The 26,784-nt window shown below is 33.9% G+C and overlaps 1 protein-coding gene across 2 annotated transcripts in view; it reads right to left on the reverse strand.

Annotated features, from left to right (window-relative positions):
* The window catches only part of Hs3st-A (Heparan sulfate 3-O sulfotransferase-A), a 154,930-nt gene that overhangs the window by 7,680 nt on the left and 120,466 nt on the right, over window positions 1-26,784 (reverse strand). Inside the window, exons 4-5 of one of the 2 annotated variants that reach the window (XM_003701587.3) lie at window positions 13,363-13,456; window positions 744-1,245 (exon numbers count right to left, since the gene is read on the reverse strand). In XM_003701587.3, coding sequence (XP_003701635.1) covers window positions 744-1,245; window positions 13,363-13,421 — 561 coding nt within the window. In that variant the 5' untranslated portion in view covers window positions 13,422-13,456. The remainder of the gene's footprint in view (window positions 1-743; window positions 1,246-13,362; window positions 13,457-26,784) is intronic. The other variant, XM_076530323.1, reaches the window with a different exon arrangement.

A 26,784-nucleotide genomic window follows, 5' to 3' on the forward strand; every position in this document is an offset into this window, starting at 1 on the left:
AGCGATGTCAAAGTGGGCTAATGACAATGTAGTAAGTAGTTCGACATGAATATTAAGATCTAGACTTTACTTTTTCACCAAAGATGTGGAATCTATAATCTAGAGCTTGCAGTCCACCTAATTGACCACAACCATTTATTAACTCGATTACATTCTCCACTAAACTCGTTTAAATAATGCCACTAACGCTTGCTATCCCAAAACGAAATTACTTGGAGCTATAAATACTAGACCCTTAGACCCAGGTCATCCATCACGACTGACACTATGCGGTCAGTGACATGGTTGCAAGGATTCTTTACTCTGATTTGTTGCGTACTTATTCAGAACTCACACGTCCATTACACGTCCGTTCAAGTTAAATAAAAAGTTGAAAGTTAAATACCCAAGCTATATATATGCAGATACGTAATTGTTCAATTAAAGCTACCCACAGCTATACCAATGTCCACGAAGATTAATTAACATTTCAATATAACCAAAAATCAAACGCGCGTAAAGTATCTGAAATGTGTCGCTTTAATTGTTTGCGGTCGAAGTCCATATTTCCGGTTAAACGTGTTTTAACATATCACCGCAGAGAGTTAAATCCATACGTTACATTAATTGATATCGGCAATCAACGTACGACAATGTGACGAGAATTATAACTCGTTTATACAACAGACCCCCCAAGTTATGTCAGTTGTGAGAAAGTTGATACATAGTTGATACAAAGTTGTACATATGACGAAGTTATATACCTCCGGTGTGACGAAGTAACTGGGGCTCTTTTCGATGGTGATCTGACCCCTGAAGGAATATGGCATTTTCCTTCGGTACCATTCGAGTCCCTTGCCATAATTGTCGTCTCGGTCAAAAAAATGAACCTCGCCGGCGGCTTTCTGTATCTGCGGGTGAAGGAAGAGCATCTCGAGGAGCGCCCTGGTGCCACATTTCCGCACACCTATGATGATTGCCTGAGGTAGATGACGACTAGTACGTGGGAAGTGGACTTTGCTGGAGAAGAGCAAAGGCGGGGTGGCTCGAACTTGCGACACCAGCTCCACGGTTCGTCCTTCGACGGCCGAGGCCGCGTGCAAGCTGTACACGGCGCTGTCGTACAGGATGTGGAAGGTGAGAAACAGGGAGAGGAGGACCACCGTGAGGAAGGCTGCGGCCATCTTCGGTCTGGATATACCAACCACCAGGATACAGTCCGAAGTGTCGCCCTCGGCCGGCCTCATGGCAGAGCGGGGCATCCACCTGAAAACATATTTCAATTCTTTTTTACTGATAGTATTATCGATATCATATATAAAATATTGGAGTGGTAGGCTGGGAAAATTTGGACACTTTAATAGGTGAGACTTGTGGCACTTGATATCCTTGTAACTCTATGTGGTTTGAGTGAAATGGTCAAGTTAGACGAAATACCTTATACACCTTGTATATTATATATTATATTATATAGTATATTATTTATTTATTTGCCAGGTGGGTCAGTCAAAACTAACTAGACGAAATACCTTATACACCTTGTATATTATATGTTATATTATATAGTATATTACTTATTTATTTGCCAGATGCGTCAGTCAAAACTTACTATTCATAGCTATAATATTTAAACAAACAATAAAAATTAAAATGTGAATACTTTATATTCAGCGATCCTTGCTAATGCAAATTATAGTTGCACTTAAATTTGAAGAGTATTAAAAATTCAAGTAAGATTTGTCAAATTACGACAAAGGGTTAAAATATGTAACAAAGACTACATGTTAGGTTTTTAAAATAGCATTCCTCTATTTATGAAGTTATGAAAAACGATCATAGTTTTCTTTAAGCTCCACCATCAGATCCTCCGATCTTCAGATCCCTATATTCCAACATCCTACTTATCTCACTATTAAATACATGTACCCATAAATTCCTATATCACCATACGTAAATAATGTTCTACATTCTTGCAGCGCACCGAGGTGACAAATGACTGCTAGCTCGGTATAAATAATGAGATATATCGTATTGCGTGTTCGGACGTATTTATTCTCCCGGTTTAATCTTGCAGCGAAGTGTACCAGCGAACGGTAACTGTATAGGGATATATGATAGATTAGAATGAGTCTCCTTAAATTCGGCGGGTCTGTTAATGTTCGACACGCAACACGTCTGCATTAGCAGCAGTCGTAATTTATTCCGTCCACGTGGCCTCAGCGATTAAGACCGACGTACTTACCGATTCTTACATGCATACCGATAACAATAAGCGACACGGTTGTTCGCATGCGTTTACCGTGGCTGCGTGATATGACTTCATCATGGCTTCCTTGGTCGCGCCATGGGTGTGCACCGGGAGAATTGTATAAAGGGACGGTAATTACGGATTTTATTTGACTGGTTAAATATGGGCAATTAAATAAACGTATGTTATGGAGAATTGTGTTACATCGAATTAGTCCGTAGAGAAATGCGTGGAGGGTTTTGAAAATGAATCGATGAGTAAGGGAAAAAGGGTGATTGCTGGCAGTTGAGGGATAATTATGGGACATTTGGAAATTTGGAGATTTAGGGGTTTAGGGACTTGGGGATTCTGGGAGTGGTTAAGGGATTTGGGAAGTTGGGGATTTGGGAATTTAGGGAGGAGGAAATTTGGGGATCTGAGGATTTAGGGAATGAGATTTGGGGATTTGGGGATTTGGGAATTTGGGGATTTGGGAATTTGGGGATTTGGGAATTTGGGGATTTGGGAATTTGGGGATTTGGGAATTTGGGGATTTAGGAATTTGGGGATTTGGGGATTTGGGAATTTGGGGATTTGGGAATTTGGGGATTTGGGAATTTGGGGATTTGGGAATTTGGGAATTTGGGAATTTGGAAATTTGGGAATTTGGGGATTTGGGAATTTGGGGATTTGGGAATTTGGGAATTTGGGAATTTGGGGATTTGGGAATTTGGGGATTTGGGGATTTGGGAATTTGGGGATTTGGGAATTTGAGAATTTAGGGTCTGAGAGATTTGAGGATTTCAGAATTTAGGGACTGAGAGATTTGAGGATTTCAGAATTTAAGGATTGGCAAATTTGGTGAATTCAGAAATTGGGGATTTGAAAATTGGGGGAGTAGGAAATTTGGGGATGTAAAAAATTAGGGACTTAGTAATCGGGAATTTGAGAATTTAGGGTCTGAGAGATTTGAGGATTTCAGAATTTAAAGATTGGAAAATTTGGTGATGTCAGAAATTAGGGATTTAACCTAAAAACAAAGTTAAGATAATCAATAGTATGGAACAGAAGATTCGACGAATAAAATCGTTTTCCTGGTGTGTCTTCAATTATTAGCACATATTACCGTACTACATGTTCCGAGGATTTCTTCTGATAATCTCCACAGTTTCATACAACTTCCGTATTCATTTTTAATGATACCTACCACATTATGCTAAAATCCTGATGCAGTATTAAACGAAACGTGAATGGCTTAGCTAGCCAGCTTTTAATTGTAACGCGTTTATTAACATATTCTGCTGATTATGTAAAGTTAGCATGCCTTTGAAAATGGTAAAGGGAAAATCTGCAGGCTTAAGACAGATTAAATCGCTTTATGATCACGATCGTGTGTAATCAGAATTTTCCTTAATCGAGAATTCAATAGTGAATGACCACGCTGACATTGTCTTTCATATTGGTAATACTAGTGGCACTGGTAATATCTGCCTTCTTTTTTAAATTTTCAAATTCCATAATTACCAAAAGTAGTATAAAAATTCTAAAAAAAAAAATAGTTCAAAAAGTTCCTAAATTCACAAATTTCCAAATTTCTTACTTCCCAAATTCTCAGATGCCTAAATTACCAACTCCCTAATTTCTCAAATCCCCAAATTGTCTACTTCCCAAATTCTCAGATCCCAAAACTCCTTCCACCCCAAATTCTCAAACCTCCAAATCACCAACTCCTCAAATCCCCAAAACTCCAAACTCCTAATCATCCAAATCTCCACATCCCAACTTCCAAAATTCCAAAATACCTTTTCTAATAACTAAATATCACTACAAAATATCAACAAGCAGTACCTTTCCTCAAAATAGTACTTACAATCACGTCACCAATATCCTACAAAAATTTGCAACTCAAGAATCCACATCCAGTTCAAAAACTCTTATAAAGACATCCAACGCAGCCAGGTGAAAGATTGCGCGTCGATGGCAATTAATCGAGTAATGAACCACACGCGTAAAAAATTCATCGGATGACGAACGCACTAGTTCGAATTAACGGGCCGGGCATAAATCGCATCTGGTACACGGTGAAGTTTTATCGATACTAGTTGGAAACGATAAATCAAGCAAAAGAAGCCCGCATGCAGCTCGGCGAACGGAAGGGATCTTCCGAGAGGAACAATGTGCACACCAGATAAGAATAATCGTGTCGGAAACACTGACATAAGCTGGCGCGATATAAGTGTCTGTTCAGTTAAGTAAGATTAATTAAGCATATACGTATCTATGTAATTACGGCGTATGGCGGTATAAAAAGGAGTATCATTCATTTCGTTTAAGCACCTCTTCCGTGTTTGTGGATCGCGAAAATCGCGTGACGTTTGGTGCAGGGAATTAATATATCTTTATCGGTACGAACATGTTTGTACGTATTGATAAACGTATGACATTGACGAGCATAGATATATACATTGTATGCATATACATTGAGTGTAAAAGGAACATATGTTCAACGTGTAATAATTAAATGATATGTGTAATTTATGTTGGAACGAGAAGTTCAGATATGTCAGAGGTTTAGATGATTCAAAGCTTGAAAACATAAATATGTACAAATTTAAAATATTTGAAATGAACCTGAAAATCTGAAAACTTAGAAAATTGTATAATATAAAGATGTGCAAATTTTATAATTCAGAAATGCACCTAACAATCTGAGAAATTAGAAAACCGTATAGTATAAAAACATGCAAATTTAATAATACAGAAATGCACCTAAAAGTTTCAGAAATTTGAAAACTGTATAACATAAAAATGTGTAAACTAAATAATTCAGAAATACATCTAAAAGTCTCATAAATTAGAAAACTGTATAATATAAAAACATGCAAATTTAATAATACAGAAATGCACCTAAAAGACTCAGAAATTATAAAACTGTACAACATAAAGATATGTAAATTTTATAATTCAGAAATGCACCTAACAATCTGAGAAATTAGAAAACCGTATAATATAAAAATATGCAAATTTAATAATTCAGAAATGCATCTAAAAATTTGAGAACTTAGAAAATTATACAACGTAAAAATGTGCAAAGTTAAAAATTTAGAAATACACATAAAAACCTATGAATTTAGAAAATTTTGAAATTGGGAAATTTGGAATTGGGAAATGTGGAAATTGAGAAATGTGGAATTTGGGAAATATGGAATTGGGAAATGTGGAAATTGGGAAATGTGGAAATTGCAAAATGTGGAATTGGGAAACGTGGAAATTTGATAATTTGGAAGTTCAAAAATTTAGAATTGGAAAATTTGGAATTGGGAAATTTGGAATTGGAAAATGTGGAAATTGGGCAACGTGGAATTTGGGAAATGTGGAAATTACAAAATGTGGATTTGGGAAACGTGGAAATTTGAAAATTTAGAATTGGAAAATTTGGAATTGGGAAATTTGGAATTGGAAAATGTGGAAATTGGGAAATGTGGAATTGGGAAACGTGGAAATTTAAAAATTTGGAAGTTCGAAAATTTAGAATTGAAAAATTTGGAATTGGGAAATTTAGAATTGGAAACTTGGGAAATTTGAAAATTTAGAATTGAGAAATCTGAGAACTAAAAAAATTCCATATCTAAAAAATTGAAAAGCGTAGAAAGTATAACTTGAAAATCTAAAACTTTGAAATAGCAAAAATTTGCAACAGTGAAAAAGAATTTGAAACTAACAGAAAAGAAGAAATGAAGGAAAAATGTAGTTCGAAGGAGAAGATAGTGTTCGAAAACTTAATCCAGGAACAGATGTAACGTAGTACAGGACATGTTTTTCGCTGGATCGTGCAAGCGGCTCCTTGTTCATCGTGTGTTTCATAGGAAATCGATGACGTGCAACACCCGAAGCGTTCAGAACGATTCTCATTCGCTTCGAACTGCCACTCGATTTCAAACGTTCGTTAGTTATTCTAAGCTTAAGTGCTTTCAGCTAAAAGTTTCATCGCTTTTAAATTCGGATTTATTCACGGCCGCTTTACGAAGCGACAGATCGAATGTTTTCCATCGTCCTGGGACTTCATTAAAGCGCTTTTATTTAGAAACTGAGACCCAGTGATTCGTGTTCGGGCTTCTTCCTCTTCCATTAGCATTAACACGAGCGAAGTGTTAATACTCCGTTTCTGTTCATTCGAAACTCGCGACTATTTTCGATTATTATTCAATGTTATATTTCTGATTGGACATTTATAGGTTCTGTTCAGATAAATATTTTATGTGCGTTTAAAAATCGTAGGTAATTAGATATTGTATTTGGTGAGGAACACGGTAAGGATCAGAGAGGTTATTATTTGACTGTGATGTGATAGAAATTTGGAATGTATATATCAAGTTTCGAAAGTGCAAATTTGTAAAATTTAGATTTGCGGGGTTTTAAAATTTGAGGACAGAGTTTTGGGACAGAAAATTATACAATTTGGAAATCTAGGTAACTATGGATTTGAGAATTAGGGATTAGGAAATTTAGAATTGGGAAATTAAAAATAGGAGATTTGGAAATGGAAAATTTGGAATTGGGAAAATTGGAACTGAGAGATTTGGAAATTGGAGAAGTGGAACTGAGCAATTTGAAAATTTGTAGTTGGGAAAATTGGAAATGAGAGATTTGGAAATTGGAGAAATGGAACAGGGCAATTTGAAAATTTGGAATTGGGATATTGGGAGATGTGAAAGTTGGAAAATTTGGAAATTGAGAAATTTTGGGAACTGGGAAATTTTAGTAGTAAAATTTGAAAATTGGGAAATGTGGAAATTGAAAAATATGGAAGTTGGAAAATTTAGAATTTGGGAAATATGAAAATTGGGAAATGTGGCAATTGGGAAATATGGAAGTTGGAAAATTTGGAAATTGGGAAATGTGGAAACTGGAAAAGTTAGTAATTGGTAAATGTGGAAATTGGAAAATTTAGAAATGTGGAAGTTGGAAAATTTAAAACTTGGGAAATATGGAAGTTGAAAAATTTGGAAATTGGGAAATGTGGAAGCTGGAAAAGTTGGCAATTGGTAAATGTGGAAATTGGGAAATATGGAAGCTGGAAAATTTAAAAATTGGGAAGTGTAAAAGTTAGAAAATTTAGAATTGCGAAATTTGTAAACTTGGGACGTTTGTAATTGGGAAACTTGGAACTGGGAAATTTGGAATTGGAAAAATTGGAATTTAAAAAAGTTATGAAAACCCTCTAAAAAATTACATATTCTAAAACTTGAGGATCAAGTATACTCATCTTCTAACCTTAGTCTCTCTAACCACTCTAACTTGCTCCCCATATTTAACCAAAACGCCATAAACCTAAGAATACCAGCTCCCCCGCCATAACCGATAGAATCAAGATTTTATAGTAGCCAGAGGTCACCTTACCAGTTGAACCATACAGATTGATGAGATCGTGAAGAAAATTGAGGAAATGTTGAAAATTTGTAGCAGGAAAAATGAAGACCCGTCGATCGTTTTTGGTAAAAAAGGGGGATGTTATTGGGCAGTTGGAAGGCAATTCGAGGGAAACAAGCGGCGGTGAAAAACCGCAGTACCGTTCTATCCTCTGGTTTCGATCGGTTGATTCTAGGCGACCAAAGTCGAGAGAGGGGCACACACCCTGGCTTTCGGCGCAACGCCAAATATTTATCTCGCATCGCCGGGATCTCTCTTTGGGAACCCATCGACCGTATTATCGCAACAAATCGCAATTTCGTCGGTTAACTTCCGCGCGAACGATCGACTGTCGAATGATCAACGTATGCCTGTTTCCTGCCGGGTGTTATTGCACCTGTCGCATTTACCACCTCGACGCGTGTTATTCGACTAAGCCAATACGTCCATTGGGAGATATTCTGCTACGATTTGTTCGAAGACGTTGCAATTGTTCCACGAGACTATGAGCTTGTGAAACATTTTATAGTTTCTTGATACTAACCTATCAAATTGACCGTACTTTTCTTGAAAGTTTTCATTTTTATTCAGAGAATTTGTTTATTGTACTACTTTATTTTTTGTTTGAATTAATAGAAAATCTCTTGTTCTAATTTATAAAATTCCTTAAGGCGCTTTTCTTGAAATCTGTGTTCATTTTTATCCAGACAAAATTAATTTCTATATTCAATTGTTTTTTATCATTTATTTTTTGTATTAAATAAATGTCATTTACTGGTAAAAATGACATAACCATATGACAACTCAATGCTATAATTACTACTGTCAGAACATTGAAAAGAGAGTAGCAGTAAATTTCAAATTTCAAATTTCGCGCGCAAAGTAATTTATATAATTTAAATTAATATAATTACAAATATACAATATTCACGAGGCTTGAAGGGGTGAATGTTTCTGCTAATGAAAATTTTAATTACTCCAAGAATTGAACGATTTAGCTATAATCCATAATTAAATATATTCTAATTAAGAATTAACGTTTCGATTTAAAGTTTAATTATTCAAATTATTGAAGTTTAATTATAACAATTTCTAGAATTAAAAATTCAATTTAAACTTGCAAAATTAAATATCAAAAAGTGATTTTAAACGAAGATTTCCTCAATTAATAATTTTCGACATTCAAAAGAAGCTTCGATCAACAATTCTGAATTAATTATTAATTGAAAGAGCTCCCAATTATCCACACATTGTCTACACATACGTTTAATTACACATAAACCTTCGTCACTTATTATGGTAGCATTCAGCAGAAATTATGCGTACAAATAAATAAGTCTATTACCTAAGAAACAAAAGAACATACAATTTCGATGCAAATTTTCACCGAACACCGTAAAAGACATTCTTGTCAAACAACGTTTTCTGTTACCGGCACAAACGTGACTTGAGAGACAAAGAAATGTTCGCTGTCATTGTTACAGGAAAAGGCACCTTCAGGCTGAAATACGTCTCCGTTAGATTTACAATGTTGCAAATAACGTACTGCTTCTTATTCCTTTAGAAAAGGAAACGCCGTTGATTTACAAGCACCGATAACGTCACTTTCTTTTTCTTAACTCTTTCCTTCCCGTTGTAACCTTATGGTCAAGATAAAGTACCGGCGTCACAGAACTTTTTCGCGTTTTCGAATGTACAAGCTGGAGTATCATACTCATATTCATGAATAGAAGGGTATTTGACTATAATTGTAGGTCACATATTTGAGCATATTCATATGTGTAGAAGGTGTACATATGAGTGTTATATTCTTATGAGTACTTAGGATGTTTAGATATATTGTATACATTGATTCACTGGGTTTTGTAATGATACATTCATGATAATACATTCTTAATATATCATGTATGCTTAATGTGTCATATGTGGTACACACATCGTATATGGTATACACATGTATGATATATTATATATGTTTTACATATTTATTCATAATGTCAGTAATATTATGTCTGAATCTATCACATGTGTTCATCACGTATGTCATGATAGGTTTATGACACGTGTGATTATGATATACATATGCTCATCACATACATGTATGTACATACGTTCAAACGTAATATGCTGTACATGTATGTCATACAATATAATCATTAAAAATGTATCATACATATTGTACACATATTTATTCATAATATATTACGCACATCATATGATATCATATATGAATATTCATATACCATATACATGAATATATTTATATCACATAGTACATCAGTACTGCATCGGTTTAGTCAACATCTGGGACCATTAACGACTCGGACGAAAATGGTTTCAAGCAGATTTTCAGTTGCTCCGTCAATTTTCGTAGCAGTTCGCGGCGAAATTGTAGCAGTTATGATAAGTGTAATTTTAGGACAGCGTAGTTGACGGTACCTCGTCTCTGCCTACTAATTGCATCCGTTTCGTGACTCCTCGCCATGTCCGTTGTGTTAAAATTGAAGACCTTATCTCGTAAACCGGTTCAATTAGAATCTGCGGAAAACGACGATCTTCTCGTAATAAAGACTGCAATTAGCTAATGGCGTATAAATATCGTCGCGAGTTTGATTCCAATTTTCGGGAGTCGATGATGAAATTGTCCAAAATTTTATTAAAATCTCATGATTCCAATTTTTACTACGATTTCATTACTTCAACTTTTATTAGAATCTCATTATTTCAATTTTTATTAGAATCTCATGATTTTAATTTTTATTAGAGTCTCATGATTTTTCATTGAACTTAGCGTCGGATTCAGTTTAGTTTCAGATTAACCCCTTAACTTATATGCATCACATATGCGATGCACCGTACCTGAGGCACTCAAGAATGAAACAAACCCACCTCATACCTTTAACACAACTAAATTTCAAATTTAACCTCGACCATAATTTGCAGTATCAAAATTAAATACAAAGTACACATCAAATTTAAATATACTTTACTAGTTTTAACGCTGTAGTAATTAGCTCCAACGCTAGTCCAAAATTGTAGGTTATGTTACGACTTCAAACTAGTTTTCTCCCAAACAAAATTTCTTTACAAATTTATTTCTGCAACATAAACGAGAACAGACAAAATATTGTAATATGAATTTAAGTGACTGAAAAGTGACCAGGTACCAATTTCCGTCCATGTTTTCAGTCAGAGTTGGTCCTTCGAGGGTTAATTCAGTTAAAGCGTAGCCGTGCTAGACAACTTGGGCGAGTAAATCTTTGTAAGAGTAAATACTTCGAGCACGAGTTTATAGAGAGAACTTTTAGACGGAAATGTGGATTAAGCTTGTATTGAGCAAGTTTTAACACCGGTAAAAAACAGACCCTATATTTCTTCTTGTTTTATTGCGTTGTTAGTGCGTCTATCTTTGACGTCAATTCACTTAACTTTCTTAATTACGTTTGTACCAGACATATTGTAGAATTCATTTTATATTGTGTTGTATGTATAAAGTTTATGTAATGTGTTATACAGGTAATGTTTATAATTGTAGTGTGGTATATAATTATTATGCAATAATATGTTATGTAATGTTTATAATAAAATGTGTTCTATAATGTTTGTAAAGTAATGTGTTATATAATGTTTATAATATAATGTGGTATATAATGTTTGTAAAGTAATGTGTTATATAATGTTTATAATATAATGTGGTATATAATGTTTGTAAACTAATGTGTTATATAATGTTTGTAATGTAATGTGTTTGTATAATGTTTGTAATGTAATGTGTTTGTATAATGTTTATAATGTAATATATTATATAATGCTTGTAATCTAATGGGTTTGTATAATATTTATAATATAATGTGTTATGTAATGTTTATAATATAATGTGATATATAATGTTTGTAAACTAATGTGTTATATAATGTTTGTAATGTAATATGTTTGTATAATGTTTATAATGCAATGTGTTATATAATGTTGGTAATGTAATGTGTTTGTATAATGTTGGTAATGTAATGTGTTTGCATAATGTTTGTAATGTAATGTGTTTGTATAATGTTTATAATGTAATATATTATATAATGCTTGTAATCTAATGTGTTTGTATAATATTTATAATATAATGTGTTATGTAATGTTTATAATATAGTGTGTTATATAATGTTTGTAATGTAATGTGTTTGTATAATATTTATAATATAATGTGTTCCATAATGTTTGTAATGTAATATGTTATACAATGTTTGTCATGTAATGTGTTTGTATAATATTTATAATGTAATGTGTTCTATAATGTTTGTAACTGAATGTGTTATATAATGTTTGTAATCTAACGTGTTTGTATAATGTTTATACAGTAACATATTATATATACAATGCTTATAACATTCTACGTAATGTATATAAAATAATTACCCATATAACACATACAGTATAACCTATCAAACAACATCTACATATACAGTGTATTACACAATACAACAAAATTTTTCCGCAATTTTTAATTGGTACAGGAGTTGTAAAATGAAGTTACAGGAAATTTAACAACGTTAATTATAAAATACTTCAGAACATACAATTATAGGTACAACAAAATGAAATTTAACAGGGAGCTTTCGATCTGCGAAAATATCGAATCGCATTCAGTTACGCCGGAACAATGGTTTATTTCATCGCGAACAATTTTAATTAACACATATTAATTAGGGACCTACGAATATTTGCAGGAAAAGCTCAATTGCATGAAAAATTTAATATAATCCTAAATATACGTTCGTAATACCTTATCATCGAAATTAATAAGATTTCCATAAAATATGTATGGGATTAAGGTAATATGATCTTAATATTAATTGTCTAATAAATTTGATAATAACATGTTTGCATTTAAAGTACATTAAGAAGAATTATGTGTACAATATTTAAGCAAATAAAAAAGAATTTGCGAATCTAGGTAATTAGGGAATTGAAAATTAGGGATTAGGAAATTCAGAAGGGAGGTTTGGAGATGGAAAATTTGGAATTGCAAAAATTGGAACTGAGAAATTTGGAAATTGGAGAAATGGAACTGAGCAATTTGAAAATTTGGATTCGGGAAATTTGGAAATTGGGTAATTTTAGGAATTGGGAAATGTGGAAATTGGGAAATGTGGGAATAGGGAAATGTGGAATTTGGAAAACGTAGAATTTGGCAAATGTGGAAATTGGGAAATGTGGAAATTTGGAAACGTGGGAATTGGGAAATTTGGAAATTGGGAAATATGGGAATTGGAAAATTTGGAAATTGGGTAATGTGGGAATTGGAAAATGTGGAATTTGGGCAAAAAGGAAATTGGGAAATGTGGAAATTGGAAAATGTGGGAATTGGGAAATGTGGAGTTTGGGAAACGTGGAAATTGGGAAATGTGGAAATTGGAAAATGTAGGAATTGGGAAATGTGGAGTTTGGGAAACGTGAAAATTGAGAAACGATAAAGTTAACGGAAAATAATAAAATTCGAAATTTTTGTAAGTTTTAATTATTTAAGTGTTTATTGAAAGAAACTTTCAATAATAATTTTCAAGTCCTCCATATATTATTATCTCAAGTATATTATTTCTTTCTAAAGAAATTTTTATTTCTCTTTTAATAAACGAATTTTATTCCCGTTTCCAATTTTAAGAAATATTGGAAATTTTTCTTCAAGTAAAATATTTGAACGATGATTTCTATTACGGTTGTAAAATATAATAATGGAATAAAGGAAGAGTACTTACAATACATGTATAGGGGACTTGGGAGACCACTCTTGACGAGGCCGTGCCTGGTTGGGCATTTGCGTTAGTTTGATTGTTCACATTCTTGAGATTTCTGCGACAAAAAGACAAAAAGGAAATGGTTACGCTCGTTTCTAGCAACTCGAAGTAACGTTTCGAGACGACAATACAAATTGTTGGTCGTATTTTGTTTTCACTGCGATTTTACAGGAACGAACGACATTCTCTTTGCGATAAGAGCGTGGAAAAAGAAAACTGTGCAAGAGAAATATAACCAAGATATTCTTCGCATTTAACATACATATACATATGTCTTTATATCTGATTCATAGAGAAGCAATTGTATTTTTATATTCAGATTTAGCTTTATAATATATGTACGTTTCGGTAGCTTTGACTGCAATTCAATATTTATTCACCATTTCTACTAGCAATATTTACACTCTCGTAAAAGATAAATATGCAGTTTCATTGAAGAAAGGAATGTACATTTATACTGTTTAGCTTTTGTGCTGGGTGGAAAAATGCACTTTTAATGTTTGAGGACTGTGTGGTTTGTGATTATAGAAAATTTTAGGAAGACTTTATTTTTAGTGGAAATAGCTGTCTTCGTGGAGGTGTATCAAAGTTTGGAGAGTGGTGGAGTTTTGGGATATTGGGATTTGAAGGTTTTGGGAGATGAGAATTTGGAAATTTGGGAAATTGGAATTGGAAAATTTGGATTTGGGAAATTTGGAATTGGGAATATTGGGAATTGGGAAATTTGAAAATTGGGAAATTAGGTATTAGGAAATGTGGAGAATAGGATATTTGGAAATTAGGAAATGTGACAATTGAGGAATGTGGAAATTGGGAAATGTGAAAAGTGGGAAATGTGGAAATCAGGAAATTTGAAAATTGGGAAATGTGGAAATTAGGAAATGTGGAAATTAGGAAATGTGGAAATAAGGAAATTTGAAAATTGGGAAATGTAGAAATTGGAAAATTTGGGAATTGGGGAATGTGGAATTTGGAAAACGTGGAAATTGGGAAATGAGGAAATTGGAAAATTTGGTAATTAGGAAATTTGAAATTGGGAAATGTAGAAGTAGGAAACTTTGGAATTAGGAAATTTGGAAATTGGAAAATTGGAAAATTGGAAAATCGGAAAATTGGAAACTTGGAGAATTGGAAAATTGGAAAATTGGAAAATTGGAAAATTACCAAATACCCATTTCTCCAAATCCCAAATACCGCCTTCTCAAACCCAACCCAAATTTCCACCTACAAAATAAAAATCAATCTTCCACCAAACTTACAAAAGCAATAATAGCTGTACCGCAGAAAGCTCGTAATATTTGTTGGTAGTACCACCACAGAACGATGTAAATCACGTTCGTCCGCGATTTATTCACATTTCCATTGTTCGATCATCTTCGCGCTACTTCCACCAAAATTTTATCGTTCGAATCCATCACCTCCGCGCTTTTTTTTTCCTCAATTTCACGACTCGCAACGCGATTGCTACGATGAATAGATAACGAACGAACGAACGATGCACGCTGACGTTCTCGCGTCAACGGAACGATTAATCGGATTTCGAGGAACCTGTGCGAACGTCGTTTTTGCACGGCCTGCAAAGATGCACGTATCGAACTAGCAAATTTCGTTAGTTATCAATACTTTTTTTTGTTCGTATTTCTTCTTTTTCAGGAACTAGGGAGTTGCAATTTGTATGGGTCGCAGGAAATCGAGGTTGTATAGCCTGCGTAACAATATTGCAATATTTATTGCAATTTCAAGCTTGAGAGTTGATGAAAATCGTTGTATAAAGATTTTGAAGTAAGGAATGAATTCACTATGTCAAAGAATAATTATCTTGTTGTTAGTATGTAGATAATTAATATTCAATAGAGTTATATATATTTCAATTTCTTTTATGAGTTACTTTTGGAACACCCTGTATACTGAATAATATCATATGTGAATGTTTATGTGTGTACATATAAGAGGCAGTACATATGTATACGTATATGTGACATATGTAGACGTATTGTATGTATGTAGCATATGTACATGACATATGTATACATTTATATTTTTTGCATGTGTGTGGCATGTGTGTAAGTGTACCTATGTAACATATGTATATAACATACATATGTTATGACATACACATAACTATTGCATGTAGGTGACATATGCAAATGCATTGCATGTGTGTGACGTGTGTATACGTATTGTATGTATGTAGCATGTGTGTAAGTCTTGCACCTATATAACATATGTAGATGTGATATGCATACGTATTGCATGTGTGTAAAATATGTATGCATATTGAATTTATGTAGCATATGTATATGACATATGTGTACATATGTACTGTATGCATATGTGTGGTATGTGTGTAAGTGTACCCATATAACGTATGTGTGTGACATACGTACAACTATTGCATGTATGTGACATATGCATATGTATTGAACGTATGTGACATATGCACACGTTTCATTACCACACCCTGTATACGTGTCTTGCACCAATCAATCCACTGCTAATATCAAGTACGTTCTTAACGAATCAATAAATTATTTATATCAAAGAAGCATCGTCATCGAAATTAATTCGCCATTTCACATCGTCGAAATGAATTCCTTGATTTTCTATCGATTTCACGAGAACTTTCGTACCGCGAGCGGTCATAAATATCGATGGAGGCAAAGGGAGCGCAATTTCATCCGGAAATGAAAAATATACAGGAAATCAAACGATTTCGAGAGTCGGTCGCGTTATTGCGACTGAGAATGAAAATCCACAGGGACAATGTTATAACTTTTCTCATTCTGTTGGCTGACGGTCTCGAGTGTTTTTGTCCCGACGAGTTAAGAGCACCGGATGATTGTAACCGTCCACCGGATGTATTCTTGAAAACTTTGGAATCCGCATCGCGAGTCAACGTCGTCGTGGCAGACGTTTTCAACGGAAAAATTTCTCTTTTAATTTTTCCACGCTGTCAGGGGACTTTTCCTGCCGGCACATTTTCATTCTAACTTGCCACTGCGCGGATCTTCCGTAATATACAACCTTTTCAAACCCAGATTACGTTGTGGGAACAGAAAATTCGTCGAGCATAAATTATTGTTTCATTTTGCAATATTTTCATTGCATTGCGATGACGTTCCTCGACGTAGTTGCAACTTTTAATACGCGTTCTTTAGACATACATATTTAATGCGCATATTAAATATGTATGTTTAATACGTATCATTCACATGTAACATCTACATGTTCTTTAGACATGCATATTTAATATGATTTCTAAAGAACATGTATATTAATGCATATTAAATATGCATATTAAGTATGATTTTTAAAGAACATGTTTATTAATCCATATTAAATATGCATATTAAGTATGATTTTTAAAGAACATGTGTATTAATGCATATCAAATATGCATATTAAATATGATTTTTAAAGAACATGTGTATTAATGCATATTAAATATGCATATTAAATATGTATGTCTAAAGAACATGTAGATGATACATATTAAATATGCATGTGTGAAGAACACGTATATTAAATCAATATATGTTAATGCAAATTAAGTATGTATATTAAACATGTATGTCTAAGAAACATGTGGATGTTACATGTACATGATACATATTAAATATGCATGTTTAAAGAATATGTATATTAATGCAAATCAAATATACATATTTAATATGATTTTTAAAGAACATGTATGTTAATGCATATCAAATATGCATATTAAATATGATTTTTAAAGAACATGTGTATTAATGCATATTAAATATGCATATTAAATATGTATGTCTAAAGAACATGTGGACGACACATATTAAACATGTATGTCTAAGGAGCATGTAGATATTCGTCAAACATATCATGTACATTAAACAGAAGATTGCAATACATTAATATATGTAGTTGTACAGTAAAATCAGTAACATAATAAAGTACAATTTCATTGCAATATTGCAAAAGTATCCGAATAGCAAAACAACAAAATAAGATAGTAAAAAGTAAAATCCTATTTATTTGGCAAAATACAAAATCCTCAAAACACCACCTATTTAATCAAAAGTACTCGACCAAACGAACAAAACGTAATCGAATAAATTTTCCATCGCTTCATCTGGGATTAAGAAGGGAAGAATATGAAAATAGCCCGATAACCTTAAAAATTGATATCAGACGTCTGCGAAGTAATACAATTTTAATCAAGAGTCCTGATCAGTCAAAAAAGGAATGTAAATCAGTGAGCGTGTAAGAACGGTCGTTCGTAGAAATAAGAAGTGGAACGAAATCGATATATCGAATAGCTGAGAGAGGTTAATGATGCAGAGTATAAAACGTGTATACGATCGACGCTGTAACACACGACATTCTTCCGCTTGCATAACCGCATCGCTCCTCCCGTATATGGCCGCTTTTCCCTACCTCAAACTACCCTTTCCCCATCGTAGACATGCGATACACCTAACACGCAACATTCGCCACGAGTCTTTTTTTCGTTCGCGATCAATCGACCGACCACGACAGATGATTACGGGTTTCTTCTTTCCACGGATCACGCGGCAATTTGCGTTTGAATATATTTTTGCGCAGTTTCTTGCTTTTGTACGTCGCGTGAAGTCGAAACATTCTAATTCAAAGACGATGGTCTCCGAATCGATCTTTTTATGTTCTACTTTTGCCTACGTAGATTTATTGTTTGGCTGCACACGATACATTTACGAAGGGGGTCTACACTCGGTATGGGGCCACATTTTGTATCGAGAGTTTTCGTTCGTTTCGTGTTATTTTTATTTGTGAAATGCAAATTTCTGATTTCTCGAATTTCTAGGGTTTCATGTTTCCAAATTGTTAAATCCTAGTTTACAGATTTGTCAACTAGATAAAGGGAGAAATACTTGATTATCGAGAGTCATGCGACGTTAGTAATACATGTGTAATTAATTACCTTCCTGTTAATTATGTATGCTTATTACTAATGGTACGTTTGAGTGTCAACGTAAGCAGCAAATATTGAATGTTTTCAGTTAATACGTTGTTAATTAGAAGCATTTACTCTACATGTACTGCAAATGTTAATAGAATATATTATGGATGTCAAGTATTGTAGAATGCTTTATTCTTAATAATAACATACATATGTATGTATAGTAGAATTAATAAATTCCTTTGTAGTAAATGAAATTGAAGAAGATTTCATTTTCAATGGAAATAGTGGTTTTCGGTGGAGGTGTATTAAAGTTTAGAATTGCGGAGGGGTGGAGTTTTGATATTTAGGGATTTGAGGATTTGGGAAGATCAAAATTTGGAAATAGGGAAATTGGGAAATTTGGGAGAATGAAAATTGGATAATAGGGAAATTGGGAAAGGTAGAAACTGGAAAATTTGGAATTGGAAAACTTGGAATTGGGAAATTTGGGAAATGGGAGATTTGGAATTGGGAAATTTGGGAATTGGAAGATTTAGAATTGGGAAATGTGGTAACTGGAAAATTTGGAAATTGGAAAATTTGGAATTGGGAAATTTGGAATTGGAAAACTTGGAATTGGGAAATTTGGGAAATGGGAGATTTGGAATTGGGGAATTTGGAATTGGGAAATTTGGGAAATGGAAGATTTGGAATTGGGAAATTTGGGAATTGGAAGATTTAGAATTGGGAAATTTGGGAATTGGAAGATTTAGAATTGGGAAATTTGGAATTGGGAAATGTGGTAATTGGAAAATTTGGAAATTGGGAAATGTGGAAATGGGAAAATTTGGAATTTGGAAATGTGAAAATTGGGAAAGGTGGAAACTGGGAAATGTGGAACTTGGAAAATTAAAAAATTGGAAACTTTTCGAATTAGAAAAAACCTCATAAAATTTACAAACTTGAAACCTTCAAAACCTAGAAATAAAAATACCTTCCACTTCAAATATCCACCACATTCCCCTATAAATTCCCACTTCATCAGAAAACAAATCTCACTACAATCATCCTCTACACATAAAGCACCGAATCACGTAAATTGAATAAAACCCCAAATTACAAATCCCCGGCCAACTTCACAGATCGTCCAAAAGAAAAGAACAGGTTGTAAAGAAACTTTAGTATCGTGCTACCCGAAGAAACAACTCCGAAGCTATTCTTATTTCGCTTGATTTAAGAACGCTTCCAAGAACATTATTCAAATCCTAAACTAGAAGCGTTATCTGACGATCGTAAATGTATGCGGTGTGTTCCATCGTATATATCGTGGCCAGCTTTTCAGCCTGTTAAAAGCCACGAATGTAGTTCGCTGGATGCGCCAAGAACACGCGAAACCTGTAGCAATTTTTTCTTAGAGTTTACACTCGAGGTAATCCTGGGTTCTATTCGTTTTTGATCGAGAGTTTGCCATTTCGAGAGTCATTCGCAATAACGTTCTAGATAGCTCTGATATTTCCTTAGAAAACGGTCGATCGATGTAACAGATGTGTTCGGTATTTCACGTCGAGATAATGAAATTGATTCTTTAAAAATTAAGGGGAGAGGGTAGACAAATATAGGGTTTTATGAACGAGGAGATGTAATAAGGAAAATGTACTGGTGTATGATGCATAGTTAATACAGAATTAAAGATTTGTCGTTGTTAATTTGGGGATTTCGGAATTGGGAGATGTTAGGATTGGGGATTTTGAAATTTGGGAATTTTGGAATTGGGAATTTAGGGATTTGGGGACATTTGGAATTGGGAATTTTGGAAATTGGAAAATTTGAGAATTGGGGGATTTGAGATTGGAAATTTTGGAATTGGGGAATTTGGAAGTCCACAATTTGGAATTGAGAATTTTGGAAATTGGGAATTTTGGAATTGCAAAATTTGGAAATGGGAAATTTTGGAATTGCAAAATTTGGAGTGGGGGAATTTGGAATTCCAAAAATTGGAATTGGGTAATTTGGAATTCGAAAATTTGGAAATTGGGAATTTTGGAATTGTAAAATTTGGGAATTCGGAAATTTTGGAATTGGTGAATTTGGAACTCCAAAATTTGGAAATTGGAAATTTTGGAATTGTAAAATTTGGAAATTGGGAATTTAGGCATTGGAAAATTTGGGAATTGGGAAATTTTGGAATTGGTGAATTTGGAACTCCAAAATTTGGAATTGAGAATTTTGGAATTGCAAAATTTGGAAATTGGAAATTTTGGAATTACCAAATTTGGAAATTGGGTATTTTGGAATTGGAAAATTTGGGAATTGGAGAATTTGGAATTCAAAAATTTGCAATTGGAAATTTTGGAATTGGGAAATTAAGAAATTTCGAATTAAAATTTAAAATATAAAAATTTGAAATTCTCAAATTTGAAGTCCCTCAATATAAAAATTATTATTTTACAAATCCAGTGTATTCAAAACCTATAAAAACCTTCATCAATAAATTAATTAATTTCCCCATCGTTTATCAATTACTGAAACGAAAGTTTACGACCCACGTTATCGTATGATAGCCATACCGTATCGGATAGGTTTCCTCGGTTTTTATTTGAAATCGTAGAAACTAGAATTTCCACGTAGCAAGAACAGCGTGCTATTTCGTAAAACCACATCGGTTTCACAATGAAACTTACTTTCTAGATGGAAACAGAAGGAAAAAGAGTTGAGCTTGAAGAGAACGGTTCGATCGTTTTCCAGGAGGTTGAATAGCTACCTTAAAGCCTTAATGTTCTATATGCTTTGAACACGCGAAATTTCTGAAAACTTTTGCTACCTCTGCCCGATCACTGCAAACTGGATCAATAATTTTGAAGAAACTTCGGACCAACTCATATCTATGCACAGCGATTAAAACTTGCTGGCATAAATTGTAACTACGATCCTTTGTTTTTTACTAATTAACAATGTAATTAGGTATAAAATTTATATTATTATACACATGTACACGAAATTTTTGAAGTTAGTCATTCTCCAACGTTTCAGTTTGCTTATATTTTCTAGAATCCTGGTTTCTTAATTTTCCAGTTTTCTCTCATATCTTCTAATTTTCTAATTTCTCAGATTCTCAGCTCCCAAGTTTCCTAATATCCTAGTCTCCCGATTTTCCAATCTCCTAATGTACCATCTAATATTCAGGTATACAAGTTCGCAAACTGTAAAGTGTAAAGTAAATACAAGCAAACTCAAAGTAAAATAAATATCGCACAAAATAAACGTCTAATAACAAACAATACAACTGCACAATTGAACAATAAATTTCAATAAACGTAGGCCTTCAGTGATCACGTTGCGAAACGAAAATGTTTTGCAAACACGACCATTTCCAATTACTACGTTTTTTTAAAAATTGCACGAACCAGACCATACAAATATTTTACATAATAACTGTTTGTTTCGCAGAAAAACGTTATCGACACATCGCACCGAACACGATCGGTTTATTTATTGCGATAGAAATAAATAAAAATTAAACGCACCGCGCGTCGGTATTGTGCGCTGCAGTTGCAAAATTTGGATCACGTACCGAACTATGCGCATTAATATTCGAAAACCCTGGAGATATATTCATCAAATTATTATTTGATGAATAAAGAAAAGGTAGAAAATAATTCAACGGGAATCACGTACCTTTTGTTGCGTCTATGAAATTTCAATGATGTAACGATGCGTTTAATAAAATATCACTTTACGGTACACTGACATGAAAATCTAGGGATTTTGTGGGTTGAGAATTTGGGGATCTAGGGACTTGACGATTTAGGAATTTAGGAGGTTTAGGGCTTATTAGCAGGGATTTAGAGGTCTAATGATTTTTAGGGATTTGGGGATTGAAGTCTATATATATTGGAATAGGGAAATTTTGGGATTGGGAAATTTTGAAATTGGGGAATGTGGGAATTGGGGAATATTAGAATTGGGGAATGTGGGAATTGGGGAATATTAGAATTGGGGAATGTGGGAAATGAAGAACGTGGGAATTGGGGAATATGGGAATTGGACAATGTAGGAATTGGGGAATGTAGGAATTGGGGAATTTTGAATTTGGGGAATGTAGAATTGGAGAATGTGGAATTGGGGAATGTGGAATTGGGGAATGTGGAATTGGGGAATGTGGAATTGAGGAAAGTGGAATTGGGGAATGTGGAAATTGAGGAATATGGAGATTGGAGAATGTAGAAATTGGGGAATGTTAGAATTGGAGAATGTGAGCATTAGGAGATGTGGCAATTGGGGAATTTTGGAATTGGGAAATTTTGGATTTGGAGAATGTGGAATTGGGGAATGTGGAATTGGGGAATGTGGAATTGGGGAATGTGGAATTGGGGAATGTGGGAATTGGGGAATGTGGGAATTGGAGAATGTGGTAATTGGGGAATGTGGGAATTGGGGAATGTGGGAATTGGACAACGTGGGAATTGGACAACGTGGGAATTGGACAACGTGGAAATTGGACAATGTAGGAATTGGGGAATTTTGGAATTGGGAAATTTTGAATTTGGGGAATGTAGAATTGGAGAATGTGGAATTGGGGAATGTGGAATTGGGGAATGTGGAATTGGGGAGTGTGGAATTGGGGAATGTGGAATTGGCGAATGTGGGAATTGGGGAATATTGGAATGGGAGAATGTGAGATCTGGGGAAAGTTGGAATTGGAGAATGTTGGAATTGGAAGATGAGGGAGTTATGAAATGTGGAATAGGTTGTTATTCGAAATTTGAAAATTTCTGAAGCTTGAGAAATTGCATAGATGGAGAATTTGGTAATATAAGGATTCTGAAATATTAATAGAATTAAGCAAATTTCCATCAATGTCTATAAACCCCCTAAGAATTTCCTCACAAAATAAATCGATGAACAAAACAGGTAGAAATAACTGGATAAAAGGTACGTAATTTTTGTAGCATAAAACTGTAGTAACAAATATCGCTGATAATTTACACAGTGCTGCGACGTTAAAATCTCGATATTTGGCACAAATACCTTTCCTTATCGAAGGGTCAACTTATGAGTTGAACCGAATGGGGAGCAGTATTACCAAGATAAGCAACCATTTGTCCGAAAAGTAACGTCTCCGCGGATAAATGTTATCGCAACGTGAGAAAATTTCGGGTGCCACTATAAACCTTTCAATGAACACACACGCTCCCGCGGAACACCGTTTCGACATAATGCCGAAGGGTGAAAATATCATATCACCTGATATTTCGTACGGAACGGTATAACACAAAAGAAGATAATATCTTCATGAATATCGAGCGCGTTTTCAAACGTTGCCCCCATATGCATCTACGATATTTTCAATATTTTTTCAAAATGAGAGAACATAATGTACTTATAGGCAGAACGCCGAACGTTCTGTTTGAGACTACTTCATTTAACAAAATGAATATTCAACAGAATGCTGCTTTTATGAATGCAAATTGTCTGCGTTGAGTTTTGCTTTTGAAACGTTTGATAATAAAATGTTTTGTTTCCTTGGAACGCTTTTGTTCTCTTATTTATTTAACGAGGAAAAACACATTTCAACATCGATGTTACAATCTTGAAACTTTCAACCGTCGTAAGAAATTTTCTTTACGGAACCAGTTTTTATCGATGTTATTAATATTTTTATACAGCATGACAATTTCAATTATTAATATTATTGGACGATATTATTCGAGAGATGTATTCTTTCGTATACAATTTTGCGCAATTTGTACGAAACGATAAACTCTGCAATAAACTGAATTATTGCAGTGCAACTATATCATGTTTTGGACGTTTAATGAGTGAAACAGCCGAGCCAATCAAATTGTTTGAAAGCAGCCAGTTAAAGTATTGAAACTACAAACACGTATTAAAATTTGTCTGCTGCAGTTCAAGAGTTAAATTATCTCTTGAACGCGGTGGCTGTCGAATAAAATACTTAGTAGTACGCGTTATATGGCATAATTAAATAACTCGATCAAAATATTTCCGACAAAATATCTCGGAAAATGTGTTTCGCGTGAAAATATCTTTTCGAGATAACATTTCTGATCAAATATTTGTTACGCGGTACAAATGAAATGAAAATAATTTTTATAATGTAACGTAACATTAGGTTAGATTAGGTTAGGTCAAATTAGGTTAGATTAGATTATGTTGAGAATTATTAGGTTAGATCAGATTAGGTTAAGTAAAATAAGGTTAGTTCAGTTAGGTTAAATCAAAGTAGGATAATTCATATTAGGTTAGATCAAATTAGGACAAATTATATTAGGTTAGATCAAATTAGGATAATTCATATTAGGTTAGATCAAATTAGGACAAATTATATTAGGTTAGATCAAATTAGTCTAAGTTATATTAGGTTAGATCAAATTAGGATAAATTACATTAGGTTAGGTTTTGTTAAGAAAAACTAGGTTAGATCAAATTACGATAAATTAGATAAAGTTAGATCAAATTATATTAGATTAAATTGCATTCAGTAAAATTATGTTATGTAAAGTTAGGTTAGGTCAAATTAAATAATGTTATGCTGAGTTAGATAAAATTAGATAAAATCAAACCAAGCTAGTTGAAATTAATTTAACATATGTTACATAAGATTAAGTTAGATCAAACTATGTTAGGTCGAATTAGACAAGATCATTCAAAGTTGGATTAAATTAGATTAAATTTGATCATGTTAGTGCCGATTAGGTTACATGAAATTTACTTTATTAAGTTGGATTAGATAGTAGGTCAGGTGAATTTAAATTAAATCCAAGTAGATCAGAATAGATAAAATTGGATTTGATGATATTGAACCAGATTAAATTAGGTTAGTCCAAGTGGTCCGAAATAGTGAAAGTGAGAAAAGTTAAAATTGTAAACGGAGCAGTGGTCAAGAGCCAATCGATTATCACCTTTTGTCCGAATATCGAAAGTTCTTGCAGAGTCGAAATTATTTCAGTGCACCCTTCGGAGTGGCACGCGTCTCTGTTCGTCCAATGTCGCAATTAAGGATTCTTGACACAATTTTCAGGGTCAACGGGGTTGTCATTATCGAGTGCACCCTCGATTTATAGTTCATTGTGTAGCAGGCGAGGTCAAGCGTCAAGGTGCAAAAATGATAACCGTGAAACAATACGTTGTCGAACACGACATTGAACTACTCGAGGCACCCTCTTCGTACACTATTTGTTCGCGAACACCCTATTTAACCCTCACTCTACATCCCTCGGCTACTCTCCCGTGTTAGAGAATACGCTGATTCTTTTTTCTTCCTTCTCACTTTTACTATACAACTAAATATTCTTATCTGTTCTTCAGCTAGACTGTTACGAGCATGCGAAAGCTACGTCCATTAACGAAGTACGAATACCGCGATGAAGTATTTCTGTACAATTTTTAACGTGGCTCGTTTTAATATGATAATAGCCCCTAATTTACATGAACATTTTTATGCAATTAATGTGCATAAAAAACAGAAAGTAATTTGCACAGGCTAGGACTATTAACATAAGCTCATTTTTAGTTTTAAAGGCGTCGTATATATTTCTTTGCTTAATTGACGCAGAACTGGCACAGAGATTACATTATTAATGCAACATTTATTCGAATGCACTGAAAATAGAATATAGGTCCATTCAAATTGCAGTCAAAATATGATTGCTCAGAACACGATCGCGTTAATCGAAAATAAAGTTTGCACGTATAGGATTATCAAAAGGTGATTATAATAGAAAATTGCGGTTTAATTCGAGGGTACAGTCGGTAGTTTCTTTATTCGTGGAAATGGCACGTACCGAAAGAAATTGAGAACACAGCAGAACGAACCTAATGTATAGTTTAAACGGTGAGACGAAAAGGTAATGGTGAAATAACGTGACAGAAAACACGATTGGAGCAAAAATTACAGGGAAAGCCGCCGGTCCTTTTTGCGGGTAATGTGCAAAAGATCGCGGCAATTTTCAGAGAAAACACACGCCGTTGCTTTCGGAACGACACGCATTCCCTGCAGAATATAATTTGAATTCTGCAATTCCCTCGAACACAGAGACGTGTCCGCTAACGAACAGACCCAGTTTACTTCTTTTCACGAATTACAGCCACGCTAATGAACTTGATATTGCTTTGAATAGTTTCTACGAATAGTGCTGACCGATCGCGTGGAGAATACATGGAAGGTCGCTATATCCTCTACGTACGCTTTTATTCTGATTCTACACGATATGTCATTTTTACTTAATGTACTTAATTCCAAACTTTCAAGGACTTATTATTAAATTGGACGATCTAGGTTATTCTTATGACTGTTTGCATCTTTGGAACTTCTGCATTTTCCGGCATAATAAGACTTTTACAATTTTAAAATTTTTTAAATCCATATATTGGGATATAGAAATTTTGCAGTATTAGATATTGGGAATTTTTTAATTTTGGAGGGTTGGAATTTTTTAATTTGAGATTTGAGAAATTATGTAAGTCAG

The sequence above is a fragment of the Megachile rotundata genome, chromosome 4 (assembly GCF_050947335.1).
Source record: "Megachile rotundata isolate GNS110a chromosome 4, iyMegRotu1, whole genome shotgun sequence".
NCBI lineage: Eukaryota > Metazoa > Arthropoda > Insecta > Hymenoptera > Megachilidae > Megachile > Megachile rotundata.